This window comes from Bombyx mori, chromosome 4 (genome assembly GCF_030269925.1).
Source record: "Bombyx mori chromosome 4, ASM3026992v2".
Classification (NCBI taxonomy): Eukaryota; Metazoa; Arthropoda; class Insecta; order Lepidoptera; family Bombycidae; genus Bombyx; species Bombyx mori.
In genome coordinates, this window is record NC_085110.1 from 192,596 (window position 1) to 217,426 (window position 24,831).

Here is a 24,831-nt window from a genome sequence, read left to right on the forward strand (position 1 = left end):
CTTGTTTCAAGTCAAAGCATTCTACTAAATTACATCTTTCGCCTTCGAGAAAATTATTTTCATTTTCCATTTAGCATCTTGATTGGCCTCAACCGTAAACACGACACGTGCTCGTATCGATTCCATAAATACATAACGAAAATGTGATGAAATAATATGGTAATAATATAATAATGATACAATAATGAGAGTAGGCCATTGACCGTGGCTGGATTTACAAATGAGCTCCAATAGTATGTTACCGGACTGGACAAGGCGCCGCTCGTGACATTGGCCGTGTTACAACGCTGAAGTAGATTTTATAGGTAAGTTTGTTTCGACGTTAACAACTATAACGTGTCTGTGTCTGAGGGTGCCTCTGGCTATGCCGATGTTACATGAGGCCCAGTCGCGTCACTCCCCAAAAGGTGGTCTATGGGTCGAGAGACACGGGGCCGAGTCGCACCACTTCTAGATACGTCACCACCGGTAGACAACCGGTGAACAGGAGACTCTGTGAGGAGGATGTCAGGGCGCCGCCACTTACCGCTCTGGGAGACTTACACCAATAAAGAAAACAAATTAAAAGTAACAATATTGTGTTTATTACACACAAATATAAAAGGATAAAAAGAGCTACAATAATTTACAAAGTACTAGTGAGAGGTTAAGTTACAAAGTTGAAGGTGTGTCGGTAGATACACCGAACACTCGAGAAAGTTACACAGAAAGAAAATTAATATAAATTAGTTAAAAGAAACAATACGCTTCACCAGGATCGCTTCCCAGCAACCGGGGTTGCTGTCTGCGAGCGAGGCTGGGAATGCAGGTGTGTTCTATGTCTACCGCAGTCAAGCAGCTTTTCTTGGACCGACTTGCTAGAGCTCCCCGCTTCTGGCAGCGTCCATATAGAAAGGTACTGTGGGATCCCGAAGGTAAACAGAAGGTCACCTACGTGTTAAGACATAATTATGTTTTAAATTTTATTTAAATAAAGATTGTGGACACAGTGTGGAGAATAATTCAAATACACTTACCCTGGTTTAAGACACGACACCAAGGATTAATAAAACTGACTTTGGTACCTAAATCAAAGAATATAGCCACCTCGCAGCTCAAGAGATGTTACACGAAAGAGACTTGGACAAAGTGAACCTTTCCTTTTATGTTATTATGATTAATGTGTGGTTTCTCGAAGATTCTGCATGCCAGTAATGTGCAAAATCTGTCGTCGAACAACATACAAAATCGCACAGTCACGACATGCAGTGTCGAGTATGTGAGGTTTAAAATCGTTTTCTCCACACTGCGCGAGGTAGAAAAGCTAGATGGTGTTAATTTAAAAAAAAAAAAATAATAATTTTCTGGCGTTACACAACTATTAAATGGAGTGAATTTGAGTGCGGGGGTTCCAATCCCGGCGATGGCGTGGTAGCGCCGTTTGGCGAACTCGATCTGTGGCTTACGGACCGTCGAGGCGGTCCACTCGGTCCCTGTTTACTGGGATGGTTTCACGAGGTCCGCGGTCACCTCACCTTCTGGCTGACTGCTCACCGGTGCCCGGAGGGAGCCGACGGCGCGGTACCACCAACAACGAGTACACTGCCACCCGCACCCAACACCCACGGATCGTTCAGCCCAACATAAATAGGCTCATCCTAAAAAAATATATTATAATCGTAAAATGTGTGTAGACTGTTAATCTGCTTTGTCGTGCTGACCCATAATTTCATATTTATGTGGAGGAATTTCCTTTACAACATCTAACGTTATGAATACAATAAACTATAATAGGTATACAGTTGAATTATTTAAATGTCAAGTGAATGACCATTGGAGATTTGTTAAACGTAAAACTCGAGCTACCCACAATAGTGATGTTTCCAAACATACGTACAAGCAGTACGGCCCTTAGTTTTGAGGTCGAACAGTACACGCTACGAGGAAATGAGGAAAAGTGCTCGGAGCAGAGAGAGCAGGAAACAAACAGGATAATATTGTATGTTACTCTGCGAGTCTCTCCTAACGCGAGACGTTGTACCTATAGATAAGTGCCAGAAACGTTTGGGACTCCACGCGCCGAGTTGCCGCCTAACTGCTAATTTTCACTAACACTTTCGTTCATTTTAAAATGTCCCTTATTTGGCTCCTAAACAACAAATTATTAAAATTTAACAAAAACAAAAACTTTAACGAATCTCACCTTTATTATTTTCATTTTAAATTAAGAAGGAGACACATAGATGGTAGACTCCGGAATCAATACGTAAATATTAAAATTTGATATTCTTTTGAAATATTGTTGCGCGCTGGGATATATAAATAGCTATATAAATAAGTAAGGGATAAGTAAAAGTTCCACCAAAGTACAAATTAAAACTCTATTTAACACTTAAAGTACTTGCAGAGCACTTTACAAGTCGTAAATCACTTCTTCCGCTTCGCTTCAGATGATCCGTTCGCTGTTTCGCTTCGAGTAGTTTCGATTACTAACTGCGTCCGTGTCACCTCTGCAGCGATTTTATAGTCGATACGAAACCCCTAGAATTATCGAGAACACTCCTGGCAAGTCGACTAGTTTCGATATATTATGTTTCCACTATTTGATAATAGATGGCGTTGTACTTCTCGAGCGTTCTCGATTTTACTAGTTCTTTTGATATTCGCTTTTGTTATTGGACGATAAATGGCGTTGCTTTTACCGGCGTAACAATATGTTTGTCTTATTATTGAAAATTAACTATTTCAATCCTACTTTCGGAATCTGTGTTTCAGCTTTGCGATGTAGGAAATTATGTACCTTGTTTATCGTGAGAGATTAATGAGCAGCTGGCTTGTGGACTGTTTTCTAATGATTTTATCCCAATTCGAGATATTCTTGGTCGTCCGGTTCGATTACAGCCCCCTCAGGAAATTCGTTTTTACCAATACCTACTATTTAATAGAAATGATTACATAGTATCACTACTCGTCCACCGTAATGTCTGAGTTTGTATAGAATGTGAAGGAGCTTATTGAAACGGGAATGCGAGTCGTGGAGGAAGACGCACACCCCCAACCGAATGTAACAGAAAAACCAATAGCGACATCGCACATACTGGATGCTCATTCAAAGAGCAATGCAAATCCACAGGCGACTACTTAGTAAACGACAAGCGTGTCCTTTTTACAAGATATTCTGAGTAAGCTTGCCGTAATGAACATCTCGTGTTCACCACAGAACCAGAAGCACCAGGAATACCTACCAGTTTAATCGTTTCTTGAACAAGTTCTCCAGCGTTGTCATTGAAAATATTGAAAATTCTGTGCAAACTATATGTGTAGTGATTACATTGTAAGTATTATATTATTATGTAAATTGAATAATTAATCAGTATGGTCCAAAAGAGCAATTCTGCTACGTCCGTTGTTAATATGATATTTACTAGAGTATTATATTTTTATGTATATTTCACTAAATGTTTAGACGATCTCGCGGTCCACCTGGTGTGAAGTGGGCAGCGAAGCCGACACCCATTACGTCCTAGGTGCTGCTGCTCACCGTGCAATCGTCATACTACTGACAGCGACAGACAGTGATAACCTGTACGCGTCATTGGAGTCGTATCCATCGTATACATCATCTGGTATTGTTCCCGCTGGTCACAAATGTTTCATATAAGTAATGAAGAACGTCTATAATACATTTTCCCACTAAAGATGCGATGTGAGGTAAGCATTTACGTCGAACTCGTGTCGCATCATTTCATACAATTACTTCACATTAGAGCACGAATCTTCAGTAAGCTTTGAGCTGCGAGTTATGCTTCACTTAGAATGTGTAGTAATACCTCTACTACCACTCGTAGAAGAACGATGAAACTGCACAAATACTACAATCGTTTATAATTGAACAGCCAATGTTCAGTACATAGCCTAAGCGATCGAAGACCCAACAAATCGTTGCCTAATCGACAGCATTATTTATCTGCGCGACTCTGGCGACCCCTATCACCGCGTCACCGCGTCACCGTGTCACTGCGTCACCGCGTCACCGCGTCACCGCGTCACATGCGGACTCGAACTGAACGAGGGCGGTGACTGTATTTACGAAAAACGTACACAGGCTTTTCGGAAACCAAAATAATACCTAAATAGCATTCACATCAAAGTAATATGAGTGTGATCTTATGATAGTATTGTCATATATAGGTATATTTTGTTTCCGTGCTGGAGGCGTGGTCTCGCCGCTTGGCGGACCCGTCGGCCGGCCTCCGTACCGTCGAGGCGGTTCGCCCGGTTCTCGCGGACTGGGTGGGCCGCGACCGCGGATGTCTCACCTTCCGGCTGACTCAGATGTTGACCGGCCATGGGTGTTTTGGCCGGTACCTCTTTAAGATAGCCGGAAGGGAACCGACGGCGCAGTGCCACCACTGCGCTGACCGCGACGAGGATGACACAGCGGAACACACATTGGCGCGTTGCTCTGGTTTCGACGAGCAACGCGCCGCCCTCGTCGCGGTCATAGGTGAGGACCTCTCGCTGCCGCGCGTCGTGGCTACGATGCTCGGCAGCGACGCGTCCTGGAAGGCGATGCTCGACTTCTGCGAGTCCACCATCTCGCAGAAGGAGGCGGCGGAGCGAGAGAGGGAGAGCTCTTCCCTTTCCGCGCCGATCCGTCGCCGTCGAGCCGGGGGCCGGAGGCGGGAATACGCCCGTACGTCCCGGCCCCTGTAGGTGGCGGCCTCCCCCCGGTGAAGGTCAAGGGGCGACCTGAGGGGGTGAGGCCACGCGGCGCGCTACCAGCACTCTAGCGCGCTGCCGTGAAGTGAATAGAGCGACCGGTTGACGGTGTATCGCGTCCCGACCCGGCAGGCTGGTTCTGGTCCAGCGGGGTATTCCGGGACACCAGCGGCACCGTCTGGGCGGCCCGACGGGCTGCCGTACCGAGACGGCCGACGTTTCAGAGCCTTCGATTCGCCTCGAAGGCTCCGTTGGCTGGGCGTCCTTGGGGTGAGCCGCGCCGTCTGGTTGTAGTGTTGACCGCGGTAGCCCCCCTACCTCATCCGGGTTCTGACCTCGGAGGGGATCGGACGTCGGGTGTAAGAGTGCAGGGGAGTCGTTTAGTGGGTGGGTCCTAAAATCCTTGGGCCCGCGGTCTGCTGACAACACCATGCAGATCGTTGATACCCCGATACCCCGCGCGCCCCTTTTGCGCGGGGACCTCGTAGGAGGTTCGGCCCTCTACCCGAAAAAAAAAAAAAAAAGGTATATTTTGTTTTCGTTTCTCACTCACTCTCTCTTTTTCTCGTTGTAGAATTTATAGAAATCTTCATGAGCCATTTCTCGTTCATAAAAGATGAGGAGGCTCGGAGTAGATTGCAGCGGAGGACTACTTTCGCTACTTCAAATTTGCCGATGACGTTAGGGAGAACGTAAAAGTCAAAAGAGCGTCAGTCGGGGCTCACAATACGTGCTCCATCGAAGCAAATCGAGTACGGATGCGGATATGGCGGTAGCTATCATAGAACACAAGATGTCTAAATCTCGTTAACGAGAGATTTATTTTATTGCAAATCACACACAATCATGTTGCCCCAAACTACAGCATTCCCTGTTCCATTTACTATGGAATCTAAAAAATGAGGAACACATTTATTGATGTTTAACTATTTATATGTACCTACAGGTATTAAGCACTCAGAGAAAAAGCAAACAAATCAGTTCGTCGCACGAACGTCTGTTACTTGTGGGAAGCGAACCCACTACTCAGGACACGGTCAGGACTCGGTAACTACTGTGCTACCGAGTCAGGTGTAGTCAGTTGATCATACATAAAAGTTATTATTAAATCCATAAATTTTCTCGAAAGGGGGACGTAAAGCTATGCGTTTTGGTAGACAAGAACTCAGGCAGTTGAATACATACGAGTATTACGTTGTCCGTAGGATAAGTCCGCACTCCGCGCTCGCTCCATCCATTCGCTCAATCACTCAGCGGCGGGCGGGGGCGGGGGCGCGCCTTTATGTGGAATTATTGAATTTACGAATTCAAATAGCGAGACCTCCGAACGAGCGAGATAAAAATCCATTTGCGCAAATATTTATGTACTCGACGAGAACGTACCTACGGGAGTAGCTTACGTGATGTTGATTCACGAGACTGATGGATCCGAAGTGCTGAATTTTATTTGATCGATTGTTTGTCAGGATTCACGGCACCCGCCATTCTATCGCTCCTGCAACTCTTCAACTGTCGGGCATCATTACATAAATACAACGGTAAATTGATATGATAGATACAGCCCACTGAATTTCTCGCCGGATCTTCAAGATGGGTCGCGTTTCCGATCGGTGGTAGATTCTGCAAAGCACGGCTCTTGCTACGGTTCGTGTACGCGGTCATCGTGTTGGTTCCTGGTTCAGAACTTAAGCAATACACCAAACGAAAACTTACCAGTAAAAAATCATGGTCACTGTTTCTAGTATATTATACTAGCACTATGGTCTAGTGCTACTATAAATCATCACAGCCTACCAAATGGCACCAGCATTACTGCGGCTTTGTACTGCGTAGAGCTGGACACAATAAGGGAGAATGTCGTCGTCCCCGTGGCTCGTACAGGACAACTCTCGACATTGAATTTGCGTCATCCACTGAACTCGCCAGACCTCGCCACGGCGGACTTCTACTTTTTCCAAAATTTGGAGGACTTCGTGGTAGGGAAGAAATAAATACCCGAGAGGCAATACAAATTGACTTTGAAGAGTTTATTGGTTTCCGTACACCTCACTTCTTTAAAAAGGGGCATTGATAAATTACCATTGTTCAGGCAGAGATGTCTCGATATCATGGCTGGAATATTTTGTATGAGATAAATACATAAATTAAATGAAATTGCCGAAATTATGATCGAATCTTGTAACTGCTGCAACAGAGCGTTTTTGTATATCTCCATAACAGAGACACAGCTGTGCACCACAGCGCCGACATAGTCAGAGAGAGAAAAAAATTAGAAAATCACAAAATGACGCTCAGATTCGCATTTGTATACATTGAATTAACATATCAGTGCGTCGTCTCATTTTGATGGGGCGGTTAAATAAAAAATAAAACATTAAGCCATATGTTATCTCTTCCGGTTCCAAATTGTTCCTCATTTGTTTTTAATCACCTAATGGCCTGATGTTGAGCGGCCTATATTATCAATAACCTCTAATGTAGTTAGAAGTGGCTGAGTCACCGTCTAATGTACTTAACAAATGTTCACGATTGACTTCCACGGTGAAGGAATAAATCGTGTAATAAAAATCAAACCCGCAAAATTATGATTTGCGTATTCACTGGTAGTAGGACCTCTTGTAAGTCCGCGCGTGTAGGTACCACCACTCTGCCTATTTCTGCCGTGAAGCAGTAATGCGTTTCAGTGTGTGAAGGGTGGGGTAGCCGTTGTAACTTACTGAGACCTTAGAACTCATATCTCAAGGTGGGTGGCGCATTTACATTGTAGATGTCTATGGGCTCCAGCAAGGGCGGATCCAGCTTTGGTGCCAGGAGGGGGTCACATAATCATGGTCAAGTCAAGAACTTATAATTTAATTTTGATAACAATAGATAGAAGTAAAAAGTAGGTATTTTATTAATGTACGTAAGTACTGTACTTAAAAATATTTATTCTTTATTGTACACTTGAAAAACATAATAACTTGTACATTTACACGTACATATTGTCATCTTCTCTTGAAGACATCCAGAGAAGCGCTATCAGGGATATTTTTTTTCCTATCTCAACTGGTAGCCTGGAGCGGCTATTCCAGCGTAACCGTAACTAGTAGGTGAGCTCACGGGGCTCAAACCTGACGACGATGCTAACACGAACCCTAGCAAGAGTCGTGCTTCGCAGAATCTACCACCGGATCGGAATCGCGACCCACTGAGAAGATCCGGCGAGAAACTCAGTGGGCTGTGTTTGAGAGTTCATTTACTCGTCGAGCCCTTCGTCGCAAGCGACGGGTTCGACGAGGACGGTGACCGGTGCTTGAAGTACCTAGAAGCACCGTTAGTGGATCGGGAGGATCCGAGATGACGTGTTTTGGGCGACGTCGACTGCTTTCCATTCTGTCCGCAGGATCGGGAATGTAGTTACCGGCGACCACGATGAGAGGGTTCTCGTGTCGTGCCGCTTTATCGAAGTGGCGCATCGACGCCGACTGTAGATACTTACTGATGGACTCTAAGTCCAGATCGTCATGGAGGTCGACGTTCCTGACGAACCACGGGGCTCCGACGGCTATCCTGCAAAAACGAGATTGAATAATTTGGAAGGATTTTAAGTGAGTGCGGGTCGCGTGAGCGAACACTACACTTGCATAGGTCATGACTGGGCGTGTGCAAGTTTTGTAGAGTGTCACCTTATTTCTAAGGGACATTTTACTTCGCCTGCATATCCTCGGGTAGAAATGGCCTAGAATGAAGGCGGCACGATCGCGTACCGTCTTAATATGGGGGCGGAATGTCATCCTTCTGTCGAGGGTGACGCCTAAATATTTGACCTTCGGGGCCCACGGTATGGGCTGGTCGAACATCGTGATTGGGCGAATGGCGGAGGCGGAGGTGTCGACGCGCCTAGACGGAAGAGGGATGCTCAACGTGGTGTTCGGAGGGCGACCCCTTTTGAAGAGCACCGCTGTGCTTTTCGTGGGGTTGATGTCGATGCGCCACTTCCGGAACCACTGTCCCATGGTGGTAGCTGCGGTCTGAAGTCGTCGATGAAGCAACGCCTTCTTCCTACACGAGTAGTAGATGGCGGTGTCATCGGCGAAGAGCGCCAGATGGGTCTCCTTGCTTAGGAACGTAACTCTGTGCTTACGTTCCATCGAAGCACTGTCAGAGCTCGACTCAGACCACCGACCTGTCCTTATGCAGCTCGGTCGCCCTCACAACCCAGTCACTGTTACGAGGACCATGGTGGATTGGAATAAGCTGGGCACGTGCCTACTCGAAGCCGCTCCGCCAATCCTCCCTTACGGCCCGGATTCGAATCTATCCCCCGAGGACACCGTCGAATCCATAAACATCATTACCGATCACATCTCTTCCGCGATCATTAGATCTTCAAAAGAAGTCGATGTGGAGGACAGCTTCCACCGCATCAGACTATCCTCCGAACTTAGGAATCTCTTAAGAGTTAGGAACGCGGCAATCCGGGCCTACGATCGTCTTCCCACGCATTCAAACCGGATTCGGATGCGTCGTCTACAACGCGAAGTCCACTCCCGCCTAAGCGACGCGCGTAACGATAATTGGCATAGTTATTTAGAACAACTCGCGCCCTCCCACCAAGCATACTGGCGACTAGCTAGGACTCTCAAATCCGAAACTACCGCTACTATGCCTCCCCTCGTACGCCCTTCAGGCCAACCACCGGCATTCGATGACGATGACAAGGCTGAGCTGCTGGCCGATGCACTGCAAGAGCAGTGCACCACCAGCACTCAACACGCGGACCCCGAACACACCGAGTTAGTCGACAGGGAGGTCGAGCGCAGAGCTGCCCTGCCGCCCTCGGACGCGTTACCCCCCATTACCACTGACGAAGTTAGAGACGCGATCCACAATCTCCAACCTAGAAAGGCATCCGGCTCCGACGGCATCCGCAACCGCGCGCTAAAACTCTTGCCAGTCCAACTGATAGCAATGTTGGCTACAATTTTAAATGCCGCTATGACGCACTGCATCTTTCCCGCGGTGTGGAAAGAAGCGGACGTTATCGGTATACATAAGCCGGGCAAACCGACAAACGAAACATCTAGTTACCGTCCGATTAGTCTCCTCCCGACGATAGGAAAAATTTACGAACGGCTCCTTAGGAAACGCCTCTGGGATTTTGTTACCGCGAACAAAATTCTCATAGACGAACAGTTCGGATTCCGCTCTAAACACTCGTGCGTACAACAAGTGCACCGCCTCACGGAGCACATCCTGATAGGACTAAATAGGCGTAAACAAATCCCGACCGGCGCCCTCTTCTTCGACATCGCGAAGGCGTTCGACAAAGTCTGGCACAACGGTTTAATTTACAAACTGTACAACATGGGAGTGCCAGACAGACTCGTGCTCATCATACGAGACTTCTTGTCGAACCGTTCGTTTCGATATCGAGTAGAGGGAACTCGTTCTCGTCCCCGTCAACTGACTGCCGGAGTCCCGCAAGGCTCCGCGCTCTCCCCGTTATTATTTAGTTTGTATATCAATGATATACCCCGGTCTCCGGAGACCCATCTAGCGCTCTTCGCCGATGACACGGCTATCTACTACTCGTGTAGGAAGATGTCGTTGCTGCATCGGCGACTCCAGATCGCAGTAGCCACCATGGGACAGTGGTTCCGGAAGTGGCGCATCGACATCAACCCCACGAAAAGCACAGCGGTGCTCTTCAAAAGGGGTCGCCCTCCAAATACTACTTCGAGCATCCCACTCCCTAATAGGCGCGCAAACACCTCCGCCGTTAGCCCCGTCACTCTCTTTGGCCAGCCCATACCGTGGGCCTCGCAGGTCAAATACCTAGGCGTCACCCTCGACAGAGGGATGACATTCCGTCCCCATATTAAGACGGTACGCGACCGTGCCGCCTTCATATTAGGACGTCTCTACCCTATGCTTTGCAAGCGAAGCAAACTGTCCCTCCGTAATAAGGTAACTCTCTACAAAACTTGCATACGCCCCATTATGACGTATGCAAGCGTAGTGTTCGCTCACGCAGCCCGCACCAACTTGAAGCCCCTTCAGGTTATTCAATCCCGATTCTGCAGGATAGCCGTCGGAGCACCATGGTTCCTGAGGAACGTGGATCTCCACGATGACCTGGAGCTCGACTCTGTCAGTAAGTATCTTCAGTCGGCATCATTGCGCCATTTCGAGAAGGCGGCACGACATGAGAACCCTCTTGTCGTGGCGGCTGGAAACTACATACCCGATCCTGTAGACCGAATGGTAAACAGTCGACGTCGCCCAAAGCACGTCATTACGGATCCTCCCGATCCATTAACGGTGCTTTTAGGCACCACAAGCACCGGTCACCGTCCTCGTCGAACCCGTCGCTTGCGACGAAGGGCTCGACGAGCGAATTAACCCCTAGACACAGCCCACTGAGTTTCTCGCCGGATCTTCTCAGTGGGTCGCGTTTCCGATCCGGTGGTAGATTCTGCGAAGCACTGCTCTTGCTAGGGTCAGTGTAAGCAACTCTCCGGTTTGAGCCCCGTGAGCTCACCTACACACGTTAGGGTGAAGCTGAAATAGCCTCTCAAGGCTATCAGCATAGGTAGGAAAAAAAAAAAAAAAAAAAAAAAGATGGGTCTCCGGAGACCGGGGTATATCATTGATATGCAAACTGAATAGTAACGGGGAGAGGGCGGAGCCTTGCGGGACTCCGGCTGTGATGTGACGGGGGCGGAAACGCGTTCCCTCGACTCAATATCGGAACGAACGGTTCGACAAGTAGTCTCGTATGATGAGCACGAGTCTGTCTGGCACTCCCATGTTATACAGTTTGTATATCAAACCGTTGTGCCAGACTTTGTCGAACGCCTTCGCTATATCGAAGAAGAGGGCTCCTGTCGGGATGAGTTTCCGCCTATTCAGCCCTAGTAAGATGTGCTCCGTGAGGCGGTGCACTTGATGGACGCACAAGTGTCTGGCGCGGAACCCAAACTGCTCGTCGATCAATATTTTGTTGGACGCGACGAAGTCCCAGAGGCGTTTACGAAGGAGCCGTTCGTATAGTTTGCCTATCGCCGGGAGGAGACTGATGGGGCGGTAACTCGCGGTTTCGTTCTTCGGTTTGCCCGGCTTGTGTATGCCGATAACGTCAGCTTCTTTCCACGCCGCGGGAAAGATGCAGTTCGTCATAGCAGCATTTAAAATGGTGGCCAACATCGTTATTAGTTGGGCTGGTAACAATTTAAGCGCGCGGTTGCGGATGCCGTCGGATCCAGGAGCTTTCCGTGGTTGCAGGTTATCGATCGCCTCCTTAACCTCGGAAGTGGTAATGGGGGGTAACACGTCCGAGGGCGGCAGGGAAGTTCTGCGCTCGACCTCCCTGTCGACTACCTCGGTGTGATCGGGGTCCGCGTGTTGAGTGCTGGTGGTGCACTGCTCTTGCAGTGCATCGGCCAGCAACTCTGCCTTGACATCGTCATCGTAAGCCGGTGGTTGGCCTGAGGGGCGTACAAGAGGCGGCATAGTGACGATAGTTTCGGACTTGAGGGTCCTAGCTAGTCGCCAGTATGCTTGGTGAGTGGGCGCGAGTTCTTCTAAGTAACTATCCCAATTTTCATTTCAGGCGTCGCTTAGGCGGGATTTGACCTCCCGCTGTAGGCGACGCATCCGAGCCCGGTTTGAATCCGTGGGATATCGATCGTGGGCCCGGATTGCCGCGTTCCTGACTCTTAAGAGATCCCTAAGCTCGGGGGAAAGTCTGATGCGGTGGAAGCAGTCCTCCACATAGACTTGTTTAGAAGATCTTATGATCGCGGTCGAGACGTGATCAGTGAAGATGTTTATGGTTTCGACTGTGTCCTCGGGGGATGGAGTTGAATCCGGGCCGCAGGGGAGGATTGGTGGAGCGGTGTCAGCGAAGCACGTGCGCAGCTTCTTCCAATCCACCATGGTCCTCGTATCTGGTTCGCGGTTAAGTGGGCGACCGAGCTGCATGACGACAGGTCGGTGGTCTGAGTCGAGTTCTTACATTGCCTCGATGGAGCGCAAGCGCAGAGTTACGTTCCTCAGCAGTGCCAGATCTATTGTGCTCGGACGACGCGCGGCGTTGTAGGGATAGCACGTGGGGGTCGGGGGGCTGAATATTTCGAATGTGAGGTCGTCTATGAACGCGTCGAGACGCCTACCGTTCACATTCGTGCGATGGCAGTTCCACCTAGTGTGGTGGCAATTTAAATCGCCTGCCAGAATGACCGCGTCCCCCATACCGAGCAGCGTCTCGAGGTCACTGCTCAGGAGGGGTTTGTCAGGGGGGAGATAGACGGATGCGATGACGATCGGCTGGTGTCCCGTCAGCGCGATGCGGCACACTGACGCCTCGATATGTAAGAGCGAGGGAGTATCGAGAGGGACGCAGTGCAGGGCCCTCCTATAGTAAATGATCACGCCCGGAATGAAGCAGCTTATTTATATTCCATAACCGTGGTGAACGGTTTGTCATAACAGCTAGAGGTATGTCGAGGGGTATGACGCAAAACTCCGCAAAAGTGGTACGACAAGGGTTTCCAACAAACAAAATAGAAACAGACAAAATACATATATTTAAATAACAAAATCAATTTTTCTTTTACGTCTTCTCCCGAAACGCGTTATTACGTCATTTACGTCAATGGGTACGTTTTTATGAACGTGGAGAAGTGCCAGTCCGGTTAGGCGATCTTCAACCATTGAAGATCTTAGCCACGATTTAAGTCTGCGCAACGTAGAGAAAGACCTAGACGTTACGCAGTCGACAAGCGCGTGCGAGTGTGGCGCGGTAAAATTCCAATTTTCGATGCGTTCGTTCTCAAACATTTGCCATCATACAAAGTTATTATATTATATTAAATTAATTAAGGAGCAATATAAGGAGCAACAGTATATTGTGTCCTAAAATCATTATGTTCAATATGTGGTCCACCTAGGGACCAGCTCAGGGGGGGGTCATGACCCCCATGACCCACCCCCTGGATCCGCCCTTGGGCTCCAGTAACCACTTAACATCAGGTGGACTGTGAGCTCGTCCCACCATCTAAACGATTTAAAAAAAAATAAAAAAAAAATATAATTATTTCTCTCTTGGACCACTGGACTCCTTCCCGTTATTGATCATATCCAGAATCATTCATTATCCAGCGGTATCTTTCCAAGCGCAAATTATACAACTTTCAACGAAGCTTGCGGAGAGCACTGAATGGTAGGCAGCGACTTGGCTCTGTCCCTGACATTGCTGACGTTTATGAGCGACAGTAACCACTTACCATCAGGTAGGCCGTATGCTCGTCTGCCCACTTAAGCAATAAAAAAAACAAAAAAAAACAACTGCTTAAAAAAACCCAATCCATTAGGATTTTTCAGAATACCGTTTATTTTTGCTTCTACAAAGGCTTTGAACGTTTGATTCACATTGGAGAGTGGAATACTGGGTGCTGTCATCCAGTAATGATAGCACCGTCAAATTCCGGGCAAAAACGCATTAAACATGACATAATGTAATGCATTTTAGCACCGTTGACTTTGTCACACCTCTAACCTTCCTTAGCTCCATTAATATAAAAACATCTCCGACTGTAGTGAATTGGTTTCGTAGTTACTTGTCTGATCGCCGACACCAGATATACTATAAGAGTGCTTTTTGTTCATGGTGTGAAGCGCGCGTAGGTATACCGCTGGGTGGCGTATTATCTTCTTTACTTTTTATAAATTCTGTATTAAAAAATTTACTACTACCATACGGTATAAAAGACAGAGAGAACCGAAGTCCCTCCGTATTAGATTTACGTAAATATTATGATCACGTATCATATATCCCGCACTAAACACGGTTTTTTTTTTTTTTTTAATTACTTAGATGGATGGACGAGTTCGCAGCCCACCTGGTGTTAAGTGGTTACTGGAGCCCATAGACATCCACAACGTAAATGCGCCACCCACCTCGAGATATAAGTTCTAAGGTCTCAGTATAGTTACAGTATAGTCAAGTGGTTGCCAAATGCCAATTTCCCTTCGCCATAATAACTACTCATGTCCTTTTTTTGTACTATAATCCCTTTTTATGCCCATTCGCACTTCTCTCAAAGAAGGATTCGTGTTCGCGAAATGCAATAAAAAAATCTCGTAGATGAAATAAATTTTCGGTAAAACAGTTATTTACTGAGTACTGATTACTTCAGTGATTTTTTTAAGGGCACGAAATGCGTCCATCGACTTGATTTCATTTTCCCGTATTTGTGCACTTTATTATACGTTTCATTATTCGTTTAAATCTGAAGAGATACTCCATTTTAACAAAATAAAACAATTCACACAACTTACTCCTCGTGTTCACGTCAAAATATCGGCTTAGCGTTTGATCTCAAAATCTGAGTCAAATCTGATCAAAGTCTGAGCTCCATTTCTTTTGCCTATTCAATTATCGAATCAAAATAAAAAATATACCTTAAAATCAAAATTCATTTCATTTCATTCCATAATATCATTTTTCATAAAAGAATATAAATTAAAATAAGACATGACCAAAAGGTATCAGTTACCAGGTCATAAAATCCTTTAAAAAATGTAGGTTATGCTGTTGACAATTTGACAGGACTTTTTGGCGGGAACGCGAGGAGTGAAGTTGTGTGATTTGTTTTATTTTGCCTGTTTAGTGTTTCTTCAGGTTTAAATGTATAATGATGGTGGTTTATTAACTGTTTGATATCTGTGAAAGTGCACAAATGTGGGAAAATAAAACAAAGCCGCTAGACGTAACTTCTCGGGTTCCTCCAAAAAGTCTATTGAAAAAATCTCAGTAAAGGACCACCATTTTACTAAGATTATACTTCATCCCACATCATCTCATCGCATTTCTTTTAATTTCATCCCAGTTGATTAATGTCTCAAATTAATCATCTTCATTTCATTTCATTTTCTTTCATTTCACTCCATATTATCATTTTTCATAAAGATAAGATTAAAAATTAAAATAGGACTTGACCTAAAGGTCTTAGTTACTAGGTCATAAAATCCTTTAAAAAAAAACAGTGTTGACTGACTTTTTGGCGGGAACGCGAGGAGTGAAGTTGTGTGATTTGTTTTATTTTGTCTATTTAATGTTTCTTTGGGTTTAAATGTGTAATAATGGTGGTTTATTAACTGTTTAATATCTGTGAAAGTGCACAAATGTGGGAAAATGAAACAAAGCCGCTGGACGTAACTTCTTGGGATCCTCCAAAAAGTCCACTGAAAAAATCTTAGTAAATGACCACCATGTTACTGAGATTATATATCATCCCATTTCATTTCATTTAATTTCATCCCAGTTGATTAATGTCTCAAATTAATCTTCTTCATTTCATTTCATTTTCTTTCATTTCACTCCATAATATCATTTTTCATACAAATATGAATATAAATTAAAATAAGACATGACTTAAAGGTCTTAGTTACCAGGTCATAAAATCCTTTTAAAAAAAAACATTGTTGACTGTTGAAGTGTTGAAGGTTGACCTACAGCGACGCGGTAGAGTTGTGTTTGTTAATGATAATATTTTTCTGATGAAACTTAATATATTAAATGATACTGATTGTATTTGTTGAATAGTTGTATAAGTGTGCTTCCAGTATGTTGGTTCTATTCGAGACACCGGCGGGCTATGCCATATTTAAGGTAAAACCAGCACGTGTTGATTCTAACCTCATACGACACGAGCTTTAATAACTGTTCTCAGTTTAATCTTAAAATAAATGTACATTTTAAGAAAGGCAAATTTAAAACTCCCCAACTGACTGAGCTAAGCTGAAACTGACTAAAATAAGATAGTCATTCTGTATGTATATGGTGTTATCCACAATGTTTGTTATGAGAATTTATAATTCAATCCAAGATAATGAAATGACATACATAGAATCCACGAATGTAGGAAATACCTATACCCTAACATATAGTATGATCTATACTATATGGTTGGGGACACTGTTAGTATAGTTTTCTCTCTCACAGTGCTATTATACACTATACATTATATAGTACAGTACCTGGATGTAATGTGATACAGGTACTTCGTAACTTTTATTACTTATATTATTTTTCCCATAAAACCAATACATACTTTGCTTGTGTGATTATTTAGATGAAATGTATACCACTATATTATTATATCCAGCCAAAAACAAAAATGGTAAAAATAAATTCTTTTATATTGTAATTGTAGTTGCTGGATGAGTCTAAGCTGAGTGAGATTGACAACTTGTACCAAGAATTTAACACTCCAGAAGGGGCTTCCACAGTGTAAGTAAAAAATGAAATTTAATAGAGTAATTTACTCAGTATAGAACTGACCGAATTGTTTATCAATCAAATACTTTAACTGCAATACTTTTACAGGGTTAAGTTAAAGAACTTTGTAAAGTTTGAGGACACAACAGAAGCTTTGGCAGCCACTACTGCAGCTATTGAGGGCAAGATATCTAAGCCCCTAAAGAAAGCTCTTAAGAAGTATGTTTGTAAAGAGGTTCAGGATCAACTCCTTGTCGGTGACTCTAAGCTGGGAAGTGCCATTAGAGAAAAATTTGACTTACAATGTGTATCAAATACTAATGTCCAGGAACTGCTCCGGTGTATTCGCTCACAGATGGACAGTCTCCTAGCTGGACTTCCTAAAAAAGAAATGACAGCTATGGCTTTGGGCCTGGCTCACTCTCTTTCGAGGTACAAATTAAAGTTCTCTCCTGACAAAATAGACACTATGATTGTTCAAGCTCAGTGTTTGCTTGATGATCTTGACAAGGAATTAAACAACTACATCATGAGGTGCCGTGAATGGTATGGTTGGCATTTCCCAGAGCTTGGGAAAATCATCACTGATAACACTTTGTTTGTAAAAGTGGTAAAACTCATTGGCACACGAGACTATGCATCCAAGACTGATTTATCTGACATTTTACCTGAAGACTTAGAAGAGAAAGTTAAGGAAGCAGCTGAGATCTCCATGGGAACTGAAATATCTGAAGACGACATTATGAACATACAGAATCTGTGTGATGAGATTATTTCCATCACAGACTACAGGACTCATTTAACAGACTACTTGAAGGCGCGTATGATGGCAATGGCACCAAACCTCACTGTACTCATTGGTGAACACATTGGAGCACGACTTATTGCTCATGCAGGCTCACTAATGAATTTGGCAAAACATCCTGCTTCTACAATACAGATTTTTGGTGCAGAAAAAGCTCTTTTCCGTGCCTTAAAAACGAAGAAAGACACACCAAAGTATGGATTGATATATCACGCTCAGTTAGTGGGCCAGTGCAGTACAAAAAACAAAGGTAAAATGTCAAGAATGTTGGCTGCTAAGGCAGCACTTGCGACTAGAGTTGATGCATTTGGAGAAGATGTGTCTTTTGAGCTCGGAGCTGAACATAAAGTGAAATTAGAGAACCGCCTGCGACTACTGGAAGAAGGAAACCTGCGTAGGATTAGTGGAACAGGGAAAGCAAAAATCAAATTTGAGAAATATCACAGTAAAAGGTAAGACCTTCATTGACCTAATTAAATCACAACATGACCGTACCAACATGAGTTAAAAAAACTGTTAGTAACTGTGTTCATATTTAAAATACTGTTAACTGCTTCTAACATGTACTCTTTCCCATTTAGTGAAGTCTATCAATATCCTGATGCAAGTGATAACACAATTGACAAGAAGCCGATCAAGCGAGAACACTCTCCAGATGAAGACCAAGTGTCAGCCAAAAAGATAAAACTAGAGAATGATGTTAGTAAAGTAAGAGATAATTTTTTAAATTAAGCTTGAAATTACCAATGCTTATAGACGCGGGAATCAGTCATCGGCGACACCCTAGACACGTCTTCACGGATCCATCAGATCCAATAGCCCTTGCCTTAGATGCCTTTGGCTCTAACACTAGAAGTAGGGACCCTCGGTAACCGTACTCTTTGAACTCGGTAAAGAATTCCACATGCAATCTCACCTAAACATCAGCCCCCTGAGTTTCTCGCCGGATCTTGTCAGGGGGTCATGATTCCAATCCGGTTGTGGATTCATTCGTGAAGCAGCCGCCTTTGAGTTGTTAGGTCTGCTTTAGAGGTGCTCGGGCAGCTGTTAGCAAATCCCACCCCTCCTGGCTGAGCCTCTCCTCGCTTATTTGTCCTGGTGAAATTGAAAAGGCCTCCGGGCCACCAGTAATCCGTCATTGATAAAGAAAAAATAATAATAAATAATCATGATTTATATCTTATGTATAAAGCGGGGTGGCGGCGTTTACATCCATGGTCTCTGCTAACAATTAAACACTAGACGGGTTTGTCATTCTATTTCAAGAAAAAAAAATGTACCTATATAATACTAGTATATCTTCAGCACTAAAAACAAAATCTGAATGGGTTGGAACCACTGTAGCAGATAAACAATCCAAATCAGTTTATTTCACAGCAAGAATTGTTGGAATTTTAGCCTTGAGCATGGGAATGTGAAGTTAATTGTGCCTTGAGTCATGATGTGGAAGTCTTAATTGTATTGTAGACACTAAAAACCCCACCGCTAGTAATTAAGCAACTCACACATAAAGATATATAAAGCATATATAAAATTCGTTATTTACGTAATTCAGTCTGTGATTCTGATACCTTCACAGACCTATTTTGATATGAGCACACCAGGCGTCTTAGAGCCTTATAGCCTTAAGGATACAATCAATTTTGTACCAAAAGAACTAGGGTTGTAGGTTGTTTATATTTTAATTTATCATGTCATCTGGCTGTCAGAAATGTAGTCAAAATTTCCCAAAACCAGATATGAAAAGTATTCAGCAGGAATTGGCATCTACAGCTCATTACTGATGTCCATGAGGAACTACCACTTATTATGTCATGAGGCTTTGCTTTAAAGTCAGCATAGAAATTCTCATTGGAGCGTTGACATGCTTATGTAGGAGTTTAATCCTCAGGGAGTTTTTTAATGCAGATATAGTAAATAAAAAAATCATGTAGCAAGTGTAAGAATATTAAAAATGTGTATATCAATTTGTCAGGTGTCACTTAAAAATATAAAAACTGAAAACGAAGAACCGGCAGAAGACGCGCTCCCAGAACCCAGCTCTGAAAAGAAGAAAAAGAAGAAACGGAAATCAGAAGTAAAAACTGAACCAGAACCAGAACCCGAGGTCTCACTTGAAGAACCCAAGAGTGAAAAAAAGAAGAAAAAGAAGCGGCAGTCTCAGGCCGATGAATAGTCCCAGCTCACTGCGAGTCGGCGCGATAACGATTCACAACTTATCTGTCCTCCTTCATACCTCAATATTAATTACATATTGTACAAAAGTAATGCCAACACATTTATCGAGTCTGACCCACTGCACAGCTGTGAACTTGTGAAGTGCTGAAGTGAAGTCATCGTAGTCCTCAAACGTTTGTCTAGTGTCGTCTAGTGTTGTCTAGTGTTAAGTAATAATGTGATAACATGGAAATGTGTAATGCAGAATACAAGTTTATATCGCTACCGATCTCTTTCATTTTACTGACAGTGTGCGGCGGGCGGGCCGGGCCGGCACTATGACATATTCAGAAAAAAATGTTTAATTTGTAAATATTTTATTAATAGATATTGGTTAAAGTCATTATAAAAAGCAATCCCTCAGGTTTACAATAAAAATATTTTATTTTAATTTATTTTTTATTTAGCTATTTACAAAAGCGTATAGTTAGTTAATATAACTATAAACATTAATTATTTTTTTAAATATAACTATTAATTAATTTGGCTTTTTTAGTTGGAAACCTTTCTGTGTTCTCGAGTGTCCTTACTAGTCGGTTGGCCTCTAGACGAGGAGGTTCGTTTCTGGCGCAGGCCGCGTGCGACAAAACCTTCGAACTCGTCGAAACCTGCGCTGTTCTGGAATCCTTACAGCGATGTCCAGTCGGTCTGTTGTCGGTCCGCTGTCGGTCCGCTGTGGATGAGTTTATATAAGGCCGCTACAGTGACACTCCGGATCCAAGACCAGCAGACAAACCCGATTGAGATTCACAAAGCCGTGCAACAAGGAGACGCTACATGCTGCTCTCCTGCTGCTCTCGAGGACGTCTTCAAGACTGGTTTAGTGTAAACTGGGCATAAATGTTAATGGCGAGTATCTCCCACCTCCGATTTGCGGGCTGTGGCAGAGTCGCTGGAGGATCTCTGCTGTGTGCTCAGTGAGCGCAATCCCGCGTCGCGACGTGTACCTTTGTCGTCGAGTCGAGTCGAGCTGGTGATGCATCATATATGCGAAAAAAGGAGTGTGACATATGTATGTAAGATGCACATGTTTTCTAATGAAAATTAGAAAGATATCTAGAGAAAACTGCGTCGTCACTTATGCTCACGCCAGTGTTCTTCGCCTTGTGGTCTCCGGTAATCAGTTCAGCACCAGTCACCGGTCAAGGAACACAAAATAAAACTTGTTTTTCAATATAGGAAGGTGTTTTGTACTTGTTAGTTGATACAGCGTGAGGGGTAAGGTTATATGCGAAATTCGCAACGTAGACATTTGTGCGTCTCGTGGAACAAATTGAACCACATAATCACAATGGCGGCGAGTATTGTGGGAGGGCCGTAATGATCTGGCGCGGCGTTTCCGAACCCCATCGAGCAGAGTTCATCGGAAGTCATACCCGCTTTATATCCGGCCGCCATCGCGCTCCGCCGCTAAATTATCTTCTACTTCGGCGGGGAACTCAGATGGTACATTCCTATTGAATGACTGAAACATTGCGAGTACCGAGCCGACGCACTTAGTGCAATACCTACATGTGTGGTTTTTATGTGTGTGTTTACTGGTGGTAGGACCTCTTGCGAGTCCGCGCGGGTAGGTACCACCACCCTTCCTATTTCTGACGTGAAGCAGTAAGGCGTTTCGGTTTGAAGGGTGGGGCAGCCGTTGTAACTATACTTGAGAGCTTAGAACTTATATCTCAAGGTGGGCGGCGCATTTACGTTGTGGATGTCCATGGGCTACAGTATTCACTTAACATCAGGTGGGCTGTGAGCTCGTCCACCCATCTAAGCAATAAAAAAAAATATGTGTAGATGAGTAGGTGAACAGTCACCGTCGCTGGACACGGACACGCCGCGCGCATTCCACTGTCGTAAGCAAAACAATTTAAGTCCATTGAATTTGCTCTTATTAAACTTTTCTCAACGAGTTGCTCGCTCCGGGCATTTCAATATTGTAGTAATTGTTACGTTATAATACTCATTGTTATTTTTTTTTATCTAATATTAAAAAATTAATAAATAATAGTTTCTTATTTAAAAAAAAAAAAAGACATGCCCGCTGAGTTTCTTCTCAGGACGGAGGCTAATTCCAGATCCACTGGATCCTTTGGAGCTGGTCTGCGAATTGAAGACACGAACAAAAAAAGTTCTCTTGTGGATCCGAAATGTACTCTGGAAGAATGAAGCCGATTTCATAATTATAGTGTTACGCCGGTAAGAGTAACGCCATCTATCGCCGAATATTCGAACGAATATCGAAGGATCTAGAAGCACCTAGGACGCTCGAGAAGTACAACTCCATCTATTGTCAGATAGCGGAAACATAATACTCGAAATATGTGGAATATTCTCGATAATTCTATTGATGTGGTATCGGCTATAAAAGCGTTGCAGGGATGGCACCCAGTTAGTCAGTAATCGGAACTACTCGAAGCGAAATGGCGAACGGATCACCTGAAGCGAAGCGGAAGAAATGAATTGAAAATTTTAAAGTATTTGTGAAGTGTTTTTAGTGTTCTAAGTGCTAATACATTGCTAACATGTAATTCGGTAGAATTTTTATTTATCCCGAACGCCAGCGCAGTAACAATAGGAATACCAAAAGCAAGAATGAGGTATGATGGCTCCGAATAAATATATAATAAAAAGAGAAATCGCAGGATGCGAAGCACCAAGCGACTCTAGCCTTGCTGTGTCAACGAGTGAATACACACAACAGTGAATACGCACCACTTCTAGACACGTCACCACCGGTAGATAACCGGTGAACAGGAGACTCTGTGAGGAGGATCTCAGGGCGCCACCACTTACCGCTCTGGGAGACTTACACCAATAAAAAAAACAAATTAAAAGTAACAATATTGTGTTTATTACACACAAATATAAAAGGATAAAAAGAGCTACAATAATTTACAAAGTACTAGTGAGAGGTTAAGTTACAAAGTTGAAGGTGTGTCGGTAGATACACCGAACACTCGAGAAAGTTACACAGAAAGAAAATTAATATAAATTAGTTAAAAGAAACAATACGCTTCACCAGGATCGCTTCCCAGCAACCGGGGTTGCTGTCTGCGAGCGAGGCTGGGAATGCAGGTGTGTTCTATGTCTACCGCAGTCAAGCAGCTTTTCTTGGACCGACTTGCTAGAGCTCCCCGCTTCTGGCAGCGTCCATATAGAAAGGTACTGTGGGATCCCGAAGGCAAACAGAAGGTCACGCTCCGCACCCTAACTGTAGTACATATTTTGTACCAGTTACAAGGACCTACGTGTTAAGACATAATTATGTTTTAAATTTGATTCAATTAAAGTTTGTGGACACAGTGTGGAGAATAATACAAAAGCACTTACCCTGGTTTATCACACGACACCAAGAATTAATGAAACTGACTTTGGTAAATCAAAGAATATAGCCACCTCGCAGCTCAAGAGATGAGACACGAAAGAGACTTGGACAAAGTGAATTTCTCCTTTTATATTATTAATGTGTCGATTCTCGAAGATTCTGCATGCCAGTGATGTGCAAAATTTGTCGTCGCATCATAGACAAAATCGCACAGTCACGGCATGCAGTGTTGAGTTACCGAACTTATATGTGTATTAAAAAAAACATTATTGATTTCTCCACACTGCGCCACATTTAAAAAAAATTAAATGAAATTTTCTGGCGTTACAAAGTAACGGAGCATTGCAAACGTATGGCCGAGGAGAATACAGCAGTACCTACGCTACTTGTGATTATAGCTCAAATTTTTTTACGGGGATGCTTTACTCTCCTTAGAAAATTTAGGTTTGGATGTCTTTGAAATCATTTACAACATGGACTGCCTGAAATTTAATTGAAAACGGTAAGACAGGCGTTGTCCGCCGGCTCCGTGGTCTTTAGTTGATTTATTTCGTCGCAAACTCACTGAATATTGAATGCACGGAGGACCTTTATATGTGTAGCGCCTCCATCGCTGTCGGAGCGGTAATGTGAATTGATTTGTAAGCCCAGTCACGAGAACAGTAATTAGCACCTGCGTTCTCTGAATACCCATCATGTCTGGCTGAGTTAACGATGTGCGTGTGTATGTGACAACGGCGAGGAGGCGTTGTTCTCAATTAATTTGAACACAACTCCACTCGCCGTCGCGCCGTACAGTGCCGGTTTAGGATTTGTTAATAGTTAATGGTTTTCAAACTTTGTCTCGCCTCTTTGACTCACAACGAGCTTAAAACGTTCTTTTATTACTAATTGTTATCTGCGATAGTATTTGGTGTGCTTATTTCGGTTAACAAGCTTAAATCTATTTTTGAATAAGAAGTAGAGAGGTGTGTAGAGAGAGAGAGAGAGAGAGAGAGAGAAATGTCAGGGGTATAGTCAAGCCATTACCTACTGCTGAGGATTCTCCTTAAAACTTGTTTGAAGAAGGACAAGTCACATTTCTCAGGAAACACCGTGGAGAGAAATTCATTACAGGATGGGGTAGTACCCCCCCCCCCAAAAGGGGGAGGGTGATGGGAGAGATGTGCTCCGCACTAAACGCTTCACTTTCCCCCTCTGCCTCTTCATGACTTCTGACTCATGCGAGGTTTGGACTTTGCTTGTTGAGCGACAGGAGGTTTTTGTCAGTTCAACTCTGACATGCCCCGCCCTCCATCCCCAGTGGAGGGCGGAAGTCCGGCGATTTCCTACCTGAGGGGGTAAAGGCTGCGCGGCACGCTACCGTCACTCTAGCGCGCTGGCACCAGGAGGACGGGACGACGCGTGGGCGGCTGCGGACTGCGATGCGGTCCGCATTGTAGTTGTAGCTGTCCTCGCCGAACATACTGTGGAAGAGCAACCCGGTCGGCGGTGTATCGCGTTCCGACCCGGCAGGCT

General features: G+C 44.3%; 1 protein-coding gene and 1 long non-coding RNA gene across 3 annotated transcripts; one reads left to right on the top strand and one right to left on the bottom strand.

Moving 5' to 3' along the window:
- Nucleotides 1-15,737: 15,737 nt before the first annotated feature.
- LOC101742458 (nucleolar protein 58) lies at nt 15,738-20,216 on the top strand. Of its 2 annotated transcripts, none has more exons than XM_004929068.4 (5): nt 15,738-16,360; nt 16,905-16,981; nt 17,078-18,226; nt 18,356-18,482; nt 19,750-20,216. In XM_004929068.4, the coding sequence occupies exons 1-5, from the start codon at nt 16,316-16,318 to the stop codon at nt 19,948-19,950; spliced, it is 1,599 nt and encodes a 532-aa protein (XP_004929125.1). In that variant the 5' UTR covers nt 15,738-16,315; the 3' UTR covers nt 19,951-20,216. The 2 variants fall into 2 exon arrangements, with proteins under 2 accessions (XP_004929125.1, XP_004929126.1); XM_004929069.3 differs by having other exon boundaries at nt 18,356-18,473.
- On the bottom strand, nt 19,750-24,620 carry LOC134201862 (uncharacterized). Its single transcript, XR_009977116.1, has 2 exons — nt 23,319-24,620; nt 19,750-23,232 (listed from the first exon to the last, which is right to left on the bottom strand). It is a non-coding gene; the product is annotated as an uncharacterized LOC134201862 (long non-coding RNA).
- Between the last annotated feature and the right edge of the window lie 211 nt (nt 24,621-24,831).